A 20,016-nucleotide genomic window follows, 5' to 3' on the forward strand; every position below is an offset into this window, starting at 1 on the left:
TAGAGAAAGCTAAAACGCGTTTCATAAGGCTTTCCTTTCCTCATTTCAATTAATCCTCAATAAAATTTCAAAGTCTCTGAAAACTACACTCCTTATCCGCGTCTAATCTCATTTCCCTATGAAAAACAGAGAAAGAAGAGTGGAAACACGGCTGTTTTAAAAAGCCCCGCTCGTTTCCACACAACCCGGACTTCCTCCGGCCTCGTTCACCCGGTCTTCCGGCTAAAAATGTCGCGACGCGTGCAACAGGTTCTCCGTCAACCACCTCCATTTCGTTTCTGCCATCTCGAATCATTTCTGTTTCCCTCCAAATCTACGCTAACATTAAAGAAATAACTCTCTTTCTCTACTTCCTTTCAAATCTACGTTAGCATCAAAAGAACGAGCAAAGAAGAACCTTTACTTATATTCAAAGCTATGTTAACACTAAAAGATTATGTCTGCCTTTACTTCTTTCCAATCCTATAGTGTGCATTAATAGGCGAAGGATAATTTTCTTCGTTATATCTCTGCTCTTATTTATTTATATAAAATCAGCATATACTTACTTCGGAAATTTATCCATTTATTCACTCGTTTTAATAATCCTCCATTTTCCTTCAAATTTATTACTGAAACGAGGAAAACAAGCCACTTCTCTACATATGTATTTCCAAAGTTACATTTGAAACCTTCTTTCCTATATTCCTGTAAAGTTAACATTTAGAAAACGACTCCTTTCTTTGCTTTTTTTCAAATATAAATAGAATAATATCAGACAATTCTCTTTTTTACTTAGCCTAATGGAAATCTACATTAAAAGCAAAAGCTTTTATCTTTCTCTCCGCTTCCATTTAGGTTAATCGATAAAAATACCGATATTTCTTCAATATCTCGCAAAGCTATTCTATCCGAGAAAAGAAAATGAATAACATAATTTCTTACAAATCTAAACCAAATATAGATGCATGTTAATTTATCGAGGAACAATTCATTGTCTATTCAGGGTCCGAATTTGGAACAGAAGCTACCATCCACGATGGAGAGTATAGTGACCACGGAACCAGCATGTTCGCTAGATTGTGGTCCAGCCGGAAACTGCTATATCGAGCTGAACCACGGGGACGACGTTGACCTAATCGACAACGATGATGCAAACGACGATGCCTCGATGGCCATGGATCTCGAAGGAAACGACGTGGCACCGAGACGGAAGCAAGGACCGTTCAGGCAACGGTGTCAATGCCCCCTTGGCAGAGGTGGAGATCGATGTGAACTCGGTGAGTAATATTTTTCAATTTGAATACAAGCATACGTCTAATATATAGTGGGTACAAAAAATATTTGTACCTCTACGTATATTATTGCATTTATTATTGTACTTATAGTACAATAGGAAAAAGAAAGTCTAAAGTTGCCCGAATTTAGGGAGTTCAAATTTAGCAAAGTTTAAAATTGCACAGTTGCTATTTGAAAGAACTTGTTTGTGTATATGCATGTATTAGCAACTGCTGTATCAGTTATCTTTCATCATGTTGCTGATTCATTTATTTCGAAATATATATTACATTTATTCGCCGCTCTTGTCAAATATTATTCTGTTTTGTAAAATTATGCTATTTTTCCTACTGTAAATCCAACTGTAATAAATTTCATATTATTTGGTAGTACTTTAAAAAATTTTACAATTTTTTGCGAAAATTACAAAAATTTGTTATTGTGTAAATAATACGTAAAACCTAATTAAAAAGTGTTTCATTGAAAAAGATAAAGGTTTGTACAGATACCTTTCGTCGCCACTGTTTTTACAAGCATGGTTCGCGTTCTCCCTTTTGCGTTTCACTATTTGATACTATATACGTATGATCGAATACGGGGTCGAAAGTATCTCGTGGAGAAGTTCGTTGACATCGAGAGTGCATAGGGCTCTTGGACGAGAGCCAATGCTCGACTTGAGCGAGAATTCATCAGCGTGTGACACTCGAGAAATCGATCGCCTGGGGATTTCACAGGGGAGCACATTTAATTATCCAACTGGACCTTTCGGTAGGGTTGAAAAGGGGTTCGAAGTTCAGAATACTGGAACGGATACTGTAGCATGCGGTGCTATTCTACTATACAGAATTTAAACGACGGAAAAAATCAATCATTCTTACTTCTGCAAGTAGACCAATCTATTGTAACAAAAGCGTGACAGTCTATAACGATTTTTAGGATTATAATTGGAAAAGGATTATATTTGCCATATGAAAGGCACATTTAGACAGTACTTTATATATAAAGTAATGAATTAACTAAATAATAATTTCTACGTATAATTATACATAATCTGTCGTCTACGTATCTAGTCATAATTATATCTATAGAAATATCTACATATCTAGAAATAATGATACAGTAATAACAAAGAATAATTTGCCATTTGTCTAATATAGTATTGTTGAGAATTGTGGATCTTAATTGCCGAAATAAAAGTAAAGGAACGCTAAGGTTACACTTAGAATTCATACTAAAATAATTTTAGATTTATTTAATAAACGATTTCCAGGATCTTCGTCGATATACATTTGCACGCGTCTCAGCACTCTCTTTGTCTCACCATCTTCCATACCACACTGCCAACGGAACAGTTACATTCATCTGTTTTTCAAGACGCCGCACACACACATACTTCCACACACTCATATTCATATACGTGTGTCACTACTACGCGGCCAATCTAGTTTAGCACACAAAATTATACATATCTCAATAAGCATGTGTGTTATGACATATTGCAATTAGGAAATTGAAATTTCTGCATATGGTCCTCGTTTAATATCTAGGGGCTGTTATAATAAAGCTATAAAATTAAAGATAACCTTCAATAAAATTATGTTAACATCATAATTGTCCATTGCTCACCGAAACTGCTTCAATTTCGCGAATAAGTGAAGCGTTAGGAAGCCGTTGATCGGTACACAGACAGATTTAGAAGACAACTTATCAGAACAGGGAACCATGTTGCCGCTCTAGTTTGCGGTATGGTGCCACGTGATTTTGCGCCAACACGCGTCTGCGAATTGCAAATTCCGTTCACCAGGCCACTAGGGTTCGTCCGGGTTACAACACTTTGATCTTAGAACCATTACTCCACGGTATCGCTCAACTGCAGCGGGTGACACAATTCAATTCAACGCGAGACCATCGTGCAATTAGAGTTTCACCATGCTAACGCAATTATATGCGCTCGACGTTTAACTTTGTTCTAACGTGCCCTGCTGTGCTGTGAAATGATCGTTAAAAACGATTTTCTAAATGTGCGCGTTCCACATCCTCTGGAAATTTGAAATTTCACCCGCTTTAGAATTGCGCGATGTTTCATTGAAGGTTACATCGTGAGGTTTTGCGGGTGTTTTTATCGAATTTTTTATTTTAACTTCAACCCCTTCATGAGGATAACAGAATAGAATGTGATGATGTATATTAAATCGTTGGGAGTTTCGTGAAAATTATTAGAGGTTAGTAGAAATTGGATAATGTAATGATACTGGATAATGAGATAGTGTAACTGAGTAGAGTGCTTTTTAATGATAATTATTCGGTATACGAATATGGTCAAACGTAGTATTATTTAATTGATCTAGTTTATAAAATGCGCAAGATGAATTTGTTAAAACCGTTTTCATTTTATTGTTGAGGCATTTCTGCACCATCGATGATCGATGATCTTTGTTTCACGGGAACTGCTGATACCACAACAAGCATTTTTGTTTCCCACGATGCGACATTTTTGTTAGCGCGGTTCCGGTGAAAGGTCTGTGAGTATACCGTCGGTTGCGTTCTACCATCGTATCGATGCGGTGATAACCAGTTTTATTTCATCGAATATCGTTATTCTATACAATATACACTTTTATTTTACAGCAGAATGATACAAATAAAGGGAAACGTAGATTCGGGAATGAAATTGTAAATCGTAACATATAAATTATACATTCTCATGGAAAATTTTTAAGCGAATGGAGAAAAAAGATACTAAATATAGCGTAGTTATTCAAGTTGATCAAATTCGAAACAAATGCTTCGGGCAAATGCAAAGTTTCATCAGCGGATACTGTATAAACCTCCGCTAGAAATAAAAAAAAAAGAAAGAAGAGGAAAGAAACGAAAGATTAGGATTTCGATAAAAATGTTAAATATATAAACAATTAAAAATATTTCGCAGGACACTAATAAGCTCCATCAATTCTATAAATATCTTTTTAGAGCAAAATTCCCTGGATAAATACAAATGTTATACGTACACCAACTTCCTCTATCAATTCTGCTCAAATCAAATGTCGTTAAACTACCGGGCTACAAATAAAAATAAAAAAAGAAAGTCGAAAGCTTTAATTCAACAGATATGGTCACAATTCGTCAGAATTCGGAGATGCCTGGCATAATAGCTGGTGAACAATTTATCGGGCACAGAAGTGAAACGAATCGGTGGTTGAATTTCCCACGAGCCGGTGAATTCTAGTTTGCTTATCATTTATTTATTTTCCGCGGTGTTTATCGCGAAACTACGAGATAACCGCCGGGGAACGTATTGGCGAAGTCGAACGAAAAGCCGGATGAAGCTTGAAAGCACGATAATCGACGAGAAGGTAGAGCGAATTCTTGCCATTTCCTCTGACCTAAAACCCACCGCGAACATAAGCAGACGATCCCTCGAATCCTCCAATTCCTGTTTTCCTCTATTACTCGAATAAATAAATAAACACCACGATCCAGTATCTATCGGTGTACTTAGTTTTCCTGGTATTTTTTGAACGATTAAGGAAATAGAACGGTGAGACAGAGAGGAGGCAAAAGAATATTCGGATGGATCGCGTAAACGAATAGTCTTGATGGTCACGGTGAATCACAGCGAACGAGATTTATTTAACTATTTTGTAGAAACGTCAGGGGAAGAATTTCTCAGCAATGACGATCGATAAGCTGACGAACTAACCGCTATCGCGGAGACATGAAGACTTGTGCGTTCTCGTGTCGTTCATATCGATTCAATGCCTTTGTTGATTTTGTATGTAAGACAATTGCGTATTCTACTTTGCTAGAATTTTTCCTAATATTGCAAATTTGAAAATAGTCTGGCAACGGTAATTGGGAAAAGTTTGTCGTTGATCGTGCTGAAATACATGAAAGATTTATTGCGAATTTTTATGTTTTGATTTTATGATGATGAGTAGTTTAATAAAACTGGATAATTAACAAAAACCAATTAGTAAAAATTGTTGCGAAAATTTTTCTTTAGACTCCGGTTGCTCGAACAAAAAATAAAATAACTACCATCGAGTGTTTAAAAAACAATGTCGCGAAACATTGCAATAATTCCATTGTAGGCGATAAAACGTGTAACCTCTACGGAGGACCCGTTTCAGTCATCGGTGTTCGCGGCAGACCGAGCACCGACAATCTTAACATTCCTACCACCGAACCGTTCGTTGATGATCGGTTTTAGTCTCGTTCTTTTTTTTTTTTTTTTTTTTTTTAACCATTAAGCCAACTCGTTACACTATATAAACTCTTCCACAATTCTCACTATTTTCAAAGTAGCTAATTTATTCTCTTACTAAATATAAAATCGATATTTCAATAACAGTACTAAATACATAAAACGATATTTCTATTTCATAAATAATCCAAATAATCCACGCCGATTCATCCCTAGAAATCAATCACATTTTCCTATAATTAAGAAAAGTTGACGTAACTGATAGATTTCCTAAAGAAGTACTTGTACATATACGATGAATCATTTGGTTCCAATCAGCGTCAGCTAATATTAACGAGTGGAACTGAGTTTATTGGCCTTTATTGGCTTATTTCGAGCATCGAGCTAGCTCACGTTTACCTAGAGGTTCGAAATCACGGAACAAGGCCATTCGGATCCCTTGGCGATCCTAGAATTGCTCGTGGCAAAATTCGTTGGAGCCCCAGGCTGATAGAGTTAGTACAGGATTTAATGAAACTACAATTTATTTGCGCTAAACTATTGCAACAACTATACAACCCGTCAGGCAAATATTTGACAAATATTAGTCGAACTTCCACAGTCTGACTTTAGTTTAGAGAATCAAACCAAGTTGTTCTAATAGGTTCTCCCATTTTATCGCTGTTCGATGAGTATACGGGGATGGAAACATGTACAACATCGGTATAAAAATATAGTTTTCATTGGAATTTAAATCTTCTCGTAAATCTATAACGCTTTGTTATAGATATTGCTGGATAAAATGGAATTTACTGAAAATCTATCTACAGCTAGTGTCACAGAAGCTTCCAGTTGTTGCGCTCAAATTGTTTCGCTCTTCTTTACTCTAGTTTGATTTCATTCGAATCGATTTAAATTTTGAGACGACCAATTTTTAATGTCGAGCTCTAGTGAAAAAAATATCGTTATTGGAGTATCAAAATTTACGATATGTGTGTAGATTGTTGCACAAAAATCAGGGGACATCTTTTATTTTTAATAAAATCGCAATATTTGGTATAATTTTTAAATTGCATGTACGGTTTTAATAGAACTTTGAATATAGTTAGCATTTTATATATCAGTTACTTTCTGGATCATGCGAAGTACCAAATTAAAGGATATCTATCATTTTATTATCGCTTGCGTAATTTTCATTTACGATTAATTACAGACATTTGCAATTAAACGATTCATTTCATTTCATCAAATAAATTATTTATTATTTTTTGGTTTATTTGTTTCTTTCAATTAAAGTTCAATGCCTTTTTAAAATGCCATTTCAAAAACTAATTTTCATTTAACAAATAATCATTATTATTTCCTCCAGAAATCTATTTTCCATTTATTATTCTCACATTTAGCTTTAAATTTCTCTTATGGATAAAATAAAGAACATAACATCACCTGAAATACATTATATATCATATAATAACTGACATTATCTAAAATATATATTTAGAAATCATTATTTCAAATAACTTTTTAACCAACCTCTTCGATGCAACTAATTTCTCCATACACACTGCAGTCGCTATCAATCACAGCATATCGTCGTCTTACCAACAACAACAAAGTCATAACGACCTGACAGATACATCAAGGGACACGCAGCATTATAACCGAAACATCGTCGAATCACGCTGTACCACGAGGCAGATATTGTCTCGTGCATAATCCCAGAACGAATTGTATCGTTCGCCTTAAAACGCGATATCTCGAAATTAACAGAGGCTCAGCGTCTTGGTTGACGAAACAGCTTTCCACTGTACACGAGCTGGCGTAAGCTTGATGCATGAGACGTTTGGATCGCGAATAGTCGAGCGACGACAGATCGTCGTTCCTTCGGGGATTACGTGAAAGCGGCAGCTTCCATGATTTGGCCTTTATCGCTATCCGGTTTCACGAATTCGCGGCCTCGACCATCCGATTCCACGGCTAGATATTAATCAAACCACGTCGAACAGATCGATTCTGGTTTCTGAAACTTCGTAACTGACAGCTTGAAACTGTAATTTACGTCGTCAACTGTCGATAGCCTCTGCTACTGGGTTAAGTTTTTCAATTTTAGAATTGTTGAACGTGAAAGGGGGTGGACCGCGGATAGGAAGAACAATGTTTTATTGATGGGAGAGATAAATGTTGTTTGGAACAGAGCAGCTTGACGATGGAAGATTTGTTCGTTGAAAGATTGTTTGTTATTGTTCATGGGAACTGGTTCTTTCGGTCGAATTTGTAGACTTTCCAAGGGATATGCTTTATGCTACTTTTTGTATCGTATCGGATGTAATTTTTAATCTGTTAACCAAGGAACATGAGCTAACTTGTTACTTGAATTGTTAATCTCTTGGACATAACAATTTTTTCCATATCTCATTTTGCTATTGTTAAAAATAGATTATATCTCGAAAAATTAAAACCGATCTAACTAAAATTCTTATCTTTATTATCTCTTAATTTCCTGGTTATAAAAATTCCTGATTGACAAATGGTATAATTAACAAATTAAGTAGTAAAGATACTCTCTCCATATTGGACATACATATCTCCTTCATTTGTTATTTGTACATAAATGTAATTAACGCTGTTCGAAGTGCTTGCCATTATTCCTCACCTTTCGCACTTCAAATCTTCGCAAAATTCCTCAAAAAGTACAGATAAATTACAAGCTCCAACAACTCACCTAAACTATGCCAAACTCTTCACATCATTCTCCCTAATCTTACGAAAGCACACATCGTAACGAATATAAAATCCTATCAAACACAGCTTAATGCTTACTGCAATACAATCCTCGAAAAGATCGTCTCCTAAGATTCTAATCAGAAAACTGACCAACTTCTCAATCTTCCTTATCGTAGCTTCTTATCAACTTCGAAATCCACCAACCATAACTGTGTTGAGCCGAGTCTAGCAGTGGTTCTCTTTTCAAATATCAACCGCAATCTATCCGACTTTCTTGGTTCTTCATAAATACCAGCAAAGCATGTATTCATCCCGGAGACAACAGAGAAGAGGCTAAGGGGAGGACCGCGGACTATCTGTAGCAATTAATCTGCACTATGTACACGGCGCACAGTTCGTGTGGCAGGTGATTTCGGGAGAAGGGAAGGGAGAAGCTTAGCTCGGCCTTCGAACAGAGGGGAGTTGGAGACAGAGATTAAAAAAGATCGCCTCGGCGCAACTTTCCTCCTCTTTTGTTCCGTTCTCAACGAGAAGTTAGCCGATCGTCGAGCTACGCAATCTCGACGTCCTTCCCGGTTCCGGAAACCACTCTCTTTCCACCCCCTTACATCGCTGTTCGGTATACACGTCGGCTTTTTTCGTCGAATGCCAGGCTTCTCGATGGTTTGTACTTGTTCTCAGGTTTTATCGATACTTCCCTCCGTGGAAATTCGCTGACTTCCTCGAGAGGTCACGTAATTGCGCTTCCTCGAATTGGGCGGACAAACCCTTATGTAGTTGGCCGTCACTTCTACTCGATCACTTAGGAGAAACGTGCGGAAACAAATCCCCTTGCTTTTTATAATTCTTTTCGATTGCTGATAGCCGTTTGTTTAGTTTTCACCGATTGTTTGACCACGGAACGATTGTCGTTTATCGATCTACATCTATGGAGATGATGGACTTCTTTTTTAGTCTGTTTTTCTTTTAACGAGGAGATTGTTGGTTGAATGTATGTTGGCTGAATTAATTGAAGATTGATAACACATCGTTATAAAGTTTAACATTTATATTTCGTTCATGTCATAAATTCATAATCTTCGTCAGTCTATTGTGTGAAAAAGAATTTGGTACAAATGCTTGTGACAAATAATTGATAGTGAGTTTCAAGTATTAAAAGTAAAACAAGTAGAGAAAACAACATGTAGTCAGATAATCGTTGAATGAAAATGAAAACTACAATATGTTAAACAATTTTGGAACATAATTCAGGTACAGTTAAAAATAACAATTTTACGTCTCATTGACATTTATCATTATCAAATCACGTATTATCAAATTGTAATTTTGTGTCGATACACGTTCGATAACTATATCTCAAAAAATTTATCTACATTTAATTTTCGATGAAAAATTGTCTCGCAGACTTGCGCGCCTTTTCATCAAAACGGCCGATGGACAAATAAAATTCCTCGACTATATGATTCGCGACTTCAAACGTCCCATGGAGCCTCTAATTGGTACCGCAGGACGTGTCTGGAAAATTGGATTTTCCACGCGTGTCCCTGAAAAACGAACGGTTCCACGAGGACACGGCTGACAGTAATTAATCTTTCCCGCGTGTCATGCAGCTTCGAGGACAATACCGTCGAGTTTTGTCCCGATGTGACAAAAACACGGTCAGAAACCAGCGGAATGACCGAGAGAGGAAGAAAGTTTAGCTGAACAGTCGATGGCTTTCAGAAACTGAATGAAATCTCGCAGTTCAACTTTTTACCCAACGTCGCAAGCAAGTTTTCAAAGCTTGTAGAAGATTCGAAGGTGAAATATTGGAACGCCCTCGCGAGCTTCAGAAATGTTCTCGACCTCGTTTTAATCGCACAAGTCTGATTCCATCTTAGATTCTTGACTAATTCTCGACTCATATTCAAATTTTGAGAGGAAGAGGTAAAATTACAAGCTGTCGGGAAAAGAATGTGTTGATTCGTGAACTAGGTAATATTAGTTTGAACGAAGTTCGGGGAATTGTTTGATTGGCGAATAAGGAAACCTTCTTTTCAACCGTTAAAACATAACGTAGGACGAAGGGAAGAGCAGCGAAATGTTATTAGTAATTGCAATGAAAGTTCGGAAACGTTCCTGTTTTTTCTTTTTTTGCTTTTATGAATTATATCTTATAGAGTCTTTCGAAGGACTCGAACAAGCAATTGCTCTTACGTTTTTTACAATTCCGAGTTTCTTTACAACATGGAACAAATAGATACGTAACATGTATTTTCAATAAACATGACCTTATATATAAGAACTAATTCATATTATAAAAGACGAAACTATAGAACGAGTGTCGTATCATATGATAATATCATCATATCAGATCATATCATAAAATGTATTTTTAGTAAACAATCGGCTCTTAGGAATTAATCTATATTTTCAAAAACCGACTGTCCAGAACATGAAAACACGAAACGAAAAAGCATGTAATATGTACCTTCGACGAGTAGCTTAGGAAGAAGTTTACACTTAAAAGTTCATGCCCACTTCAAAAAATTCATTCTCGAAAGGGGAAACTATCGAACGAACTAACGTAACACACAATTTTTCACCATTTGCCATCATCTTGTAGAGTTTCTATTTTTCCTCGAACTAGACGTTTCTCGGTTCTTCGAAGAAATTAAACTTTTCCTTTTTCAGTGAAGAAGAAAAGTATCGACCGAAGAAACAGAGCAAACGAACCTTGCTAACAATAACCATCTTCCATTCTTTCTTTCCCTTTTTACTACGTAGAAAAAGTTGCTCACTCGCAAAAATAGGCCAAAGATAGAAAATATAGAAATCACAAGCGGACGAAAGTTTCTCAGTGTTCTCGCTATAACTTTGGAAATTATCAAACAACCGCATTGTTCCGATTATGATCAACCACGGTGAAATTCGTCGCTTTAATTGTCTCCTCTGGAAACTTTCCTCGCAGTCGTCTGGCTACGAAAGTCGCGAACGGGGTTCTTTTAGATTCGTTTCGTAGTGGTTTCTTAAATCAACTATGCTAATTGGCTTCGTTTGAAGACTTACCCGTGACAGAAGGTTTCTTGCAATTTCTGCTGTATATTTCTCGTTCTTCCTGAAATGTATAATTCCTACGTTCTTTGAAATATGCGGAAAAATGGATAATATCAAAGACTCTTGCGTATAAGAGGTTGGTTGATTTAAAGGCTGTATCATTCACAGTTTTTTCTAACGTGTTTTTATATTTATACATTAGATATAAATAGGTATCATATAAACATTTAATTTACATTTTCAGTAATTTTCATATCATTTTTCCTCATATATTTCATATTTATGTATTATATTATATCTCCTTATATTCGTACAAAAGAATCACACGGATATTCTAATTATTTATAGAAGTTAATAATATTTTAATATTCGTACTGCAAACTTTTCTATCTTTCAATGTACACATCTTATAACAACTTTCTTTTTTCTTAATATGGAGAATCAAATTCAGGGTAAGATTGAAACTCAAAAGAACTGACATTTAATGTGCACAATATAATACGACCCGTCTGAAGTCATTTGAAGGTGAAATTTCGTGAATCGGTTGAATATCATGCCCTTATGAAATCTAGATTGCTGCGAAAAAGAAATGCTGGAATGGACAAGAAAATTGGCAGAGTCATAATGCCGTGTGTGAGCAGCAGAATCCTTGACTATGAGTGGGGCGAAGTAGTGCCAGCAGCTGTCGTACCTACTCCTGAAAAATCGGTTCCATTAGTGTTCAAACTGCCGAAAGGGCAGCCACTGATACCACTCGTGGTTGCTCGATTTGTGGTCGTATGTCAGACCTTCGCCAGCTCCATTTAATTTTAAAGCTTAAAACCTTTTTATGAGTTTTCATTACTCTCTTTGATATACGAATTATTATTTATTATGTTTCAAATATTTTTATCCTGTCAGTAACTATACTACGAGGTCTATGTAAAATTCTAGAGTAAACTCTTGAGAATCTCTAGAGAATTTCTGTATAAAGAGCATTATGATTCTCAGAATCGTTGGAATTTTTAAGATATTCCGAATTCCTATGATGCTTAGAGTTTTCAGAATTTCAAAAAGTTATCGAGATGAATATTTCAAGATTTTTAAGTCCTTACGGTTCAGACAATTGTCTAATTGAAATTCTCCGTACTTTTTATTGCTTCTAATATTTTCATAATTCTAAAAAGTTGACGAAACATAAATTTTCAAATAGTTTAAATACCTCGAGAAACTTCCTTCTTAATGGCATTGGTAATTTTCAGTTCTTTTTTAATCGTTAGAATTTGCAAAACTTAAGAAAAGGAGAAATAAATAATTATCGGAAATTCTTGATAAATACACTTCCCGAAATTCTCAATTGCTAACTCTTCGACTCTGAAATTTCAGGTCCAAATTTCCAAAATAAATTCATAACGATTAAATTTCTCGATATTCCTGGACGTCGCAGGTTTATTAAAATTCCTCGAGACATAAGAATTCCATGAAAAATACCAAAGAAAGCATAATGCCACTCGAAATTCCGTGTCACCCTTGATCTAAACTTTCAAAGATGTTCCACTTTCGGAGATACACCGGTCGGTTTGTGGAGAGTTTCAGAGATCCCTGGAGCGTTTCGAACTTAAATCCGTGAAAACTTCGTCGCTCTCCGAATCCGGCGCGTCTTGGACCAGCCACTAGCGGGAACTTCCTTTAATTGTCCTTTCATCGGGCGAACAACTTCTGAAGCATGTCCCCGACCATAAATGATCCGTGACCAATTCTCGACCTTCCTCTTTCTCTCTAATAAGTCTAATTCAACGAACGAGAGCGGCTATGCAGAGCGGTTTGTGCCCCTAAGGGTCGAAACAATCTGACGAACTCGATTCAAAGTTCCACGAGCGTGTAACGACCGACTTTCGATTAGCGGTTCGATAGATGACGACGCTGCACGATCTTTTAACCGCTTCACAAATCGTTTCCACGTCTCGTTCTATTCTCGTTCTATCGGGGGCTGGGCCGAAGATTGGGAAACTCGGAGGATCTTGTCGGATATCGATAACAATTAGAACGTTCATTTCTCGATGTTACTACGTTTTGAACAATACGAACAAAGAGTGGCGAACTGTCCGTGATCAAATCGACAGGTTTTGTCGTATTTTTTTTCTTTTTTTTGGCACGACGACTAGCAAAGATATTCTGTCTTATTTTCACGGCAACTGGTATCACTCTTATATGATTCTTCCTTTTTTTTCGCTTACTGTCCTTATCCGCGTCGTTGTAGGAGTCCGTTGAAGAGACTTCTAGACGCGGTAGATTTGGGTATTCTATGAAGGTACACTTCATATGTTCAGAATAATTTACACATTGTTCAGAATTATCTAAATATTTACTTCACCTTGACAAAATGTAGTTTAATTATTAAATCATACCCAAACCGAGGTGCAACGGATTTGTTCCTTGTAATTAGGCTGTATTTGTGAGAAGTTTAAGAAAATAGTAATGTATAGACTACATTTAATTTTCAAAAATATATATAATACCTACGATGAAGTATAGTGTTTATTAAGTATAACAAATCGTCAGTTAGATTCCATGTGTTTAGTTATATTTATAATACAATAATGTACAGAGATTGACAACTTATTCATTGTCATCGTGGCTGCCATTACGTGTACGTATTATATAATCGATGACAATTTGTGCCTTCAGATTTACGTATCCTTTATGAAAAATTTGCTGTTCAGATATCGTACTCTCTGATATCAAATATATTTTATATGTACATAAGCGTATATACATACTCGTATATATGAAAAATGTAAAAAGTGCAAAAAAAATGCAAATGAAAGAAATACTCGAATCGACAGGTTCTGTGATTTTTGTTGATCAGGTCCAATGACTTGCAAAGGCAGCCCGTTTTATTTCCACGGGAATGAATATCCTTTTTATTTGTCGTTCTTTTTTTTCCATATCATTGTAACGTCGAAGAGGGTTTTAGACGAGGTACGAGTTTCAGTCGTGCCAAGATCTCTGACCGGTTGGGAACGGCAAAGTAGAACAAAGTGTAGAACCGAAAAAGATCTTAAGAGGATTTTGAGATCGGGGCGGGAAGTTTCTTCGGGCTATAATGCGCCCAAGAACTTCTTACCCGAGCATCTCTTTACTCGTCTAAGCGAATCCATTGCGTAATAAAGTAGTAAATATGAGCGGATCAATGAGTTGGCCGTTCCCTATCTGTTAATCGTACTTCGACAGCTACCATTTTTCAACGATTTTCTTAACAAATGTAAACATTTAGTATCTGCTTTTCCTTATTACCATTTTTATCGTTGGTGGAAAAGATTTATTTAAAAAATTGATCCTTAAGAATGTTTTTAAGTATGTTATTTCTGTATTGTTACATTCGATACAATCGATAAAGTTGATCAAATTTCTAGATGTACAATATCTTATATTAAATTGTGTATACATAAAGGTGCAAAACCTGCAATATAAATGAATACATTGTATATAATTATAAGAGATAAAATATTCACGTGAAATATGACCAAATCGAATGATCATAACAACTTATTACACTGCTCAAAATTTACAGAATCTGCTCAAAACAATTTTTCTCAAAAATTCAAAGTAACTAAAAACACAGAATTCAACAATGACAAATATTAAAGAGAAGTTTCTCAAATTGTAAGTCTACGGCGTTTGTTCTTTTTCTAACTGGTCACAGTGGGGTTCGATTTCGATCTTATTATACGATGATATCATCAGTTTGTAAGTAGCATAAATGTAAACGATAATTCTCCAAAAAATCGATAGAGAATTAGCAAAAATCATTTGTCCATCAAAATGTAATCACTTGAAACTCGTTCATTACACATTCTTGTTTGTCAAATCTTATCGAATAATGTTTGTTACAGCTTAAATGTGAAGAATTTAAACAAAGATCTGTGTAATTTTAATTTCCAATTTAAAAATTTCTTTCTTTCGTTAAAGAATGATCGGAGAAGACTGTTCAAACCATCCTGTAATCCAAATTGTTCTGTGTTAAAAAGATATCTTATTATATTATTGTTGAGGTTATTTGATAGAGGAACACGTGAATGAATTTGTAATAGAAATATATATTGAATTAAGTATAAGTACAGGTATAGTGTATCCAGATCTTTCTTCTAGCAGTGTTACATTATAATAGGAATTTGATAGGAAGCACGTTGATACATTTATAGCAAAACATTACCAAAAAATTAACCTTAGTGTGTAACTCTAGCTGAAAGTTGCAAGAAACAGCAATAAAAATCTACTTATAGCTCTTTTGTTTCTTGTAACACAAAAACAATATTCATATTCAAGGACACAATAATATGGACCTCTCCCCTTTTTTCATTTATTTGTTTCACTAAATTCTATTTTCTTCGTAACAGCGATATCCAGATCACGGGTATACAAAAGAAAAAGATGTAGAGTTTTCCTAGAAGTAATTACTTCAACAATTATATATAATATTTCTCCGTTATAAACTGTTACACTGGATATTACTTATCCTTTTTGGTGAAATTCATTCCTAATCATGACTTGATTGAAGAGTGGATTTATGACTACGCTTCTTCCAAGAAAATTTTAGAAGTTGTACAAAAACTCCGTTCTTCACTAAATGTTAATGTCCGACGAGAAATCCAAGGAAGGATAAATGATTTCTGTGTGGCACTTGCGAAAAGACGGGAAGATTGTTCTTCATGTCGGGGCTATTTATTTAAACGTCAGCGTATGCGGTTAAACAAAGAAATAAATATTCAAGATGTTTCAACCGAGTCAGAGAGTTGACAAACAAAGTTTTACTCGCATCGGATCCCTTGATATCAAGTTTCAGGAAAAAGATGCATCTTTTTATCTCTGTCGTATATTTCTCGTTCAGATATGGCACCGTGAAGCGTGGTCTGTAAATGTGCGAACGTGGGCCAGAAATTTTGATTTTGGTTCCTCATTCAAGTGCCGCAGCCAGAACTTCGACCAAAATATAGAGACACACGTACACAGAGCGCGGTCGTAACAGTCTCTATGCTGTGGGATCGTGGTGAAACTTTGGTAACGAGTTTCATCTACGTTGAATTCCCGAGTCTCCTTCACGCGATCCCGATGAGAGTGGCCCTGCGCGTCGCTCAAACAGTCGGAGGTGTCGAAAGAACAAAAGTTGGCCACGGCACCCGAACCTAACTCCCCATTTCGCCGAGAAGGAACCGAGTTTTACAGGGCATAATCCCATCGCGGAACTCGGCGAATAAAGCAGCGCGAAAACACATCTATCTCTGTGACTGTTTTGCCTCGATGTTGGTGTTTAGTTGTTCTGAAATCTAGGGAATTATTTTTACGCGTTCGTGTGTGAACTTCGTATTGTTAATGTTACGGGGTGTAGTAAGACGAAATGAGTTACTTTGATGAATCAGGTTTGTAGTGCTAACCTTGTTAGTACAAGGAGAATGCAGTGGGCAGGCTTCTGGTAGGATATTGTGAGAGTAGGTGGAAGTATTGTAGTTTCTATGGAAAATTTTTCTCGCTATATAGAATTATGTATATGGTATTATAAAGATTGTGTTATAGTACATTCTATTGGTTAGGTCTATTGAAGCGATGGAAAAACGTTTCTTTATTAAAACTGTCTCATTATTCCATTGTAATTGAATAATTCTTCATATATGTTCTTACATGTTCGTCTTTTTACAAGAGAACTAAAGAATACAGCTTTACCTGCCATTTTTAATTTTTCTTCAAGAAATTGTGCAACACCGATAAGAATTTGTATCTGCAGTTTAATTTTCGTAAACCGAGCAAGGGTCATTTCTCTTGATCTTCCATCTGGTTGTGAATCTCGCCTGTGATTACTAAAGTGCATTGTGTCACGCAAAAGACATATGATCCACACGAGATATAGAGTCTAGTGTCAAGAAAAACAAATCTATAGGATACTCCCATTTCCTATACAACTGAAATTTGTTAGATTCCTTTTCTGTAGTTGAAGCAAAAAGTTTCGTCACTGTTTGTTATCTGATCTCGAATCATGCTACTTTAGACCTATGACTTTCTTCTTCACTTTGTTTCTTGTTATTTATTCCCTTGCTTTTTCTGCGTCGCTACACGATAAGTTAGATAAGAGAAAGATGAAGCGACTAGAAACGGAATAGTCAAGATATACACTTCATGAGCTTGTGCAAACTTTATTCTTTGTACACAATATAGTACAAGTGACAAATTCCTTTCTCTTCTAAAATAACATCGAGCAAACTTTCTTTATTTTAGTCTCGGGAGAAATTTTAACATCAGAGGATGCCGCAAGCATTTTTCGATAAAAAGTTTCAATTATTAAAGTAACAGTGACGTGACAGCAATTTAGCGACGATGCAATTTAGCGAAAATTTTTTTTCTTGTTATAAAGTTAAGTCAGGTCGGCTATGTGACAATTTACGAGCAGACCTCCGTTACGATTTTCAATTATGCACGCGCTTTTTAAAATTTCACGCGTGCAACAAACATTCTTGCCACGTGTAGTCAAATCTCCACATAGCTCCGTGTATGCCAAATTTTCGCCTGCATTCTTCGAGTCGCTCTTCACACGTAACCAATATTCTAGCACCAGCATACAGCTTCACTTTTCATCCAAATTTCTTTACTCTTACATTATTTTATAAATTATGGAACACTGATATTTGATTCTATTCTTCGTAAAGGACACAAAAGATTGAAGTACAATTTAAGCTTATTTCTTGTTGAAAGGTTTTCTCCTTGTTCAAAGTACTACATTTTTACAATCATTAAAAATTTCCTAAAATCCTACGCTGCCTTGAAGATTATGGATCGTAGTTTATGAATCAAAAAGAATTATTTATTTTAAACGTTTCGGTCTTCGCTTGTGAATGGCTATGCTACAGTAGAAAAGAGTTGGAATATAACGTATCGTATAATTTTCCTCTCAAAGAATTAGAAAATAGAGTTGAAAGCTATATCAATATTAACCAAAAATGTCTGTACTGAACATTCTTTAATGACTTCCAAAAAAATTCTCAAACTCTAGCAAATACTTTAAAATATAAATTTTTTTAAAAATACAATCACAAATTGAATGTTTCTAAAGGTATAGGGTTCGCGTGAATTCATAAGTTGCTTGTCGCTCTCGTAACTGCATGAAGATGCGTCGTTGTCTGATAGAGATTGTCGTTAAATTGGTGGCAACACGTATACAGTAAATTGCCGCAAATGTGTTTTAATATCCGTTAAACGCGTTATGTCGCAACGCTGATACAACATATGGCTAGCTCTAATTCTACACGATGCAGCTTACTCATAACTTAGGAAGAGTTGAGTTATTCACTTTTATAAAACTGATGTTGCGCTGGCTCTGTTGTGATTTACGCCACGTTCGATGTGACGCTGCAAAATAGGTTGAAGTTTTTACACAGTCTGTTGCGATCATCGTTCCTCGTCATATGTATTTCGTACTCTCCAATAGAAAAAGAATAAAAACCACAAATAAGCAATATCAACCTTTAAAATCGTCTCGATTTAACACGTTGACTGCCACGACATCCGTATTGGGGTGTTAGCAAAGTTTCTGGTCGGGCCGCGTAATCCATATGCGGGTGTCGCTTATTTGACTACTTGCGAAGGATCGTCGTAGGTATTTGAAAAAATATTCCATAATAATAAAACTGTTAAATTGTTATAAAAGTAATACGAAAATGGTTTATTAAGAAAATTATTTAGAATGTAAAACTTTGAAGCATTCTATATAAAGCTGAGTTTGGTCGGGACAATTTGGACAATAAGTTGTTGTTTTCTTCAAATTCTTTTGTGCCTTTGTTCGGTCTGTTCGACGTCTTTTATTTGCATAACATAGTTTGCATGCGCATCTAATGCTTCTTCCGGAATCATTTTTCCGAACGGCGATATTATGCTGACTAATAATTGTCTAAATATTCTAATATTTATATTCTTCCTTGTTGTAATTTTGTAAACCGTCAAAGTGTTTACAACAGAAATTCCCAGAAGGAGTTGAATGCCAAGTTTTCTGTACCATTTGATTCCTTTTCTAATTGTGGTGGCATAAAAAGCCATTTCGTCGGAATAATCTATACCACACTTTCCTTCATTATATTCAATGACAGCTAGTGGTTTTAATGTTGCGAACAAACAAAACGAAAGATCATTCTTGAGACCACCACATGAGCGACTTGCATTACTAAAATATCGATGGGAGCACCTAGCATAGAACGCTTGGTACTGCTGCACGCGTGGCCTGACAGAGATTTCTTTGAAAACACGCGTGGCAGTCAACGTGTTAAAATGTAGAGACACATGTTCACATGTGTGCACTGATACATACATAGATATTTAAACAAAATAAATATTTATTTATAGTTCCTCATTCTAGGTATTTAAGATATTATTATATTAAACATCTTATTCTAAGGCATTTGAGTTATATATATATATATATATAATATTATAAATATATTATATATATATAAAATCTTGCATTTTTTCAATCTTCTAACTACACCTTTTCTCGTTCAACGAAACTTCGTAAACTCTCCCTCAAACAAGGTAATTTCAAACTTATTAATCAATCCAATTTAAAACTAAAGCCACTTCGAAATAAGGTTTTTCAAGTAAAAAAAAAATAAAAATAAAAAAAAATAAAAGAAGGGAAGAAAGGGGAGCAAGTAATCCTTGGCCAGACAGACGTCGGCCATTTTCAAGCGACCATCACATCGCTCGATCGACATTCACGCAATTACAAATTGCAGGCGACTACGGGTTTCCCAGTAAATTAGCAAACATCGAGGATCAACATTAATACCAGCAAGATA

The 20,016-nt window shown here is 35.7% G+C and overlaps 1 protein-coding gene across 4 annotated transcripts in view; it reads left to right on the plus strand.

The window, feature by feature from the left end:
- The window catches only part of LOC100648744 (pikachurin), a 269,154-nt gene that overhangs the window by 107,174 nt on the left and 141,964 nt on the right, over window positions 1-20,016 (plus strand). For all 4 annotated transcript variants that reach the window (XM_003395253.4, XM_048405926.1, XM_048405925.1 and 1 more), the window contains exon 5: window positions 986-1,259. In XM_003395253.4, the coding sequence (XP_003395301.2) occupies window positions 986-1,259 (274 nt within the window). The remainder of the gene's footprint in view (window positions 1-985; window positions 1,260-20,016) is intronic.

This window comes from Bombus terrestris, chromosome 5 (genome assembly GCF_910591885.1).
Source record: "Bombus terrestris chromosome 5, iyBomTerr1.2, whole genome shotgun sequence".
Lineage (NCBI taxonomy): Eukaryota > Metazoa > Arthropoda > Insecta > Hymenoptera > Apidae > Bombus > Bombus terrestris.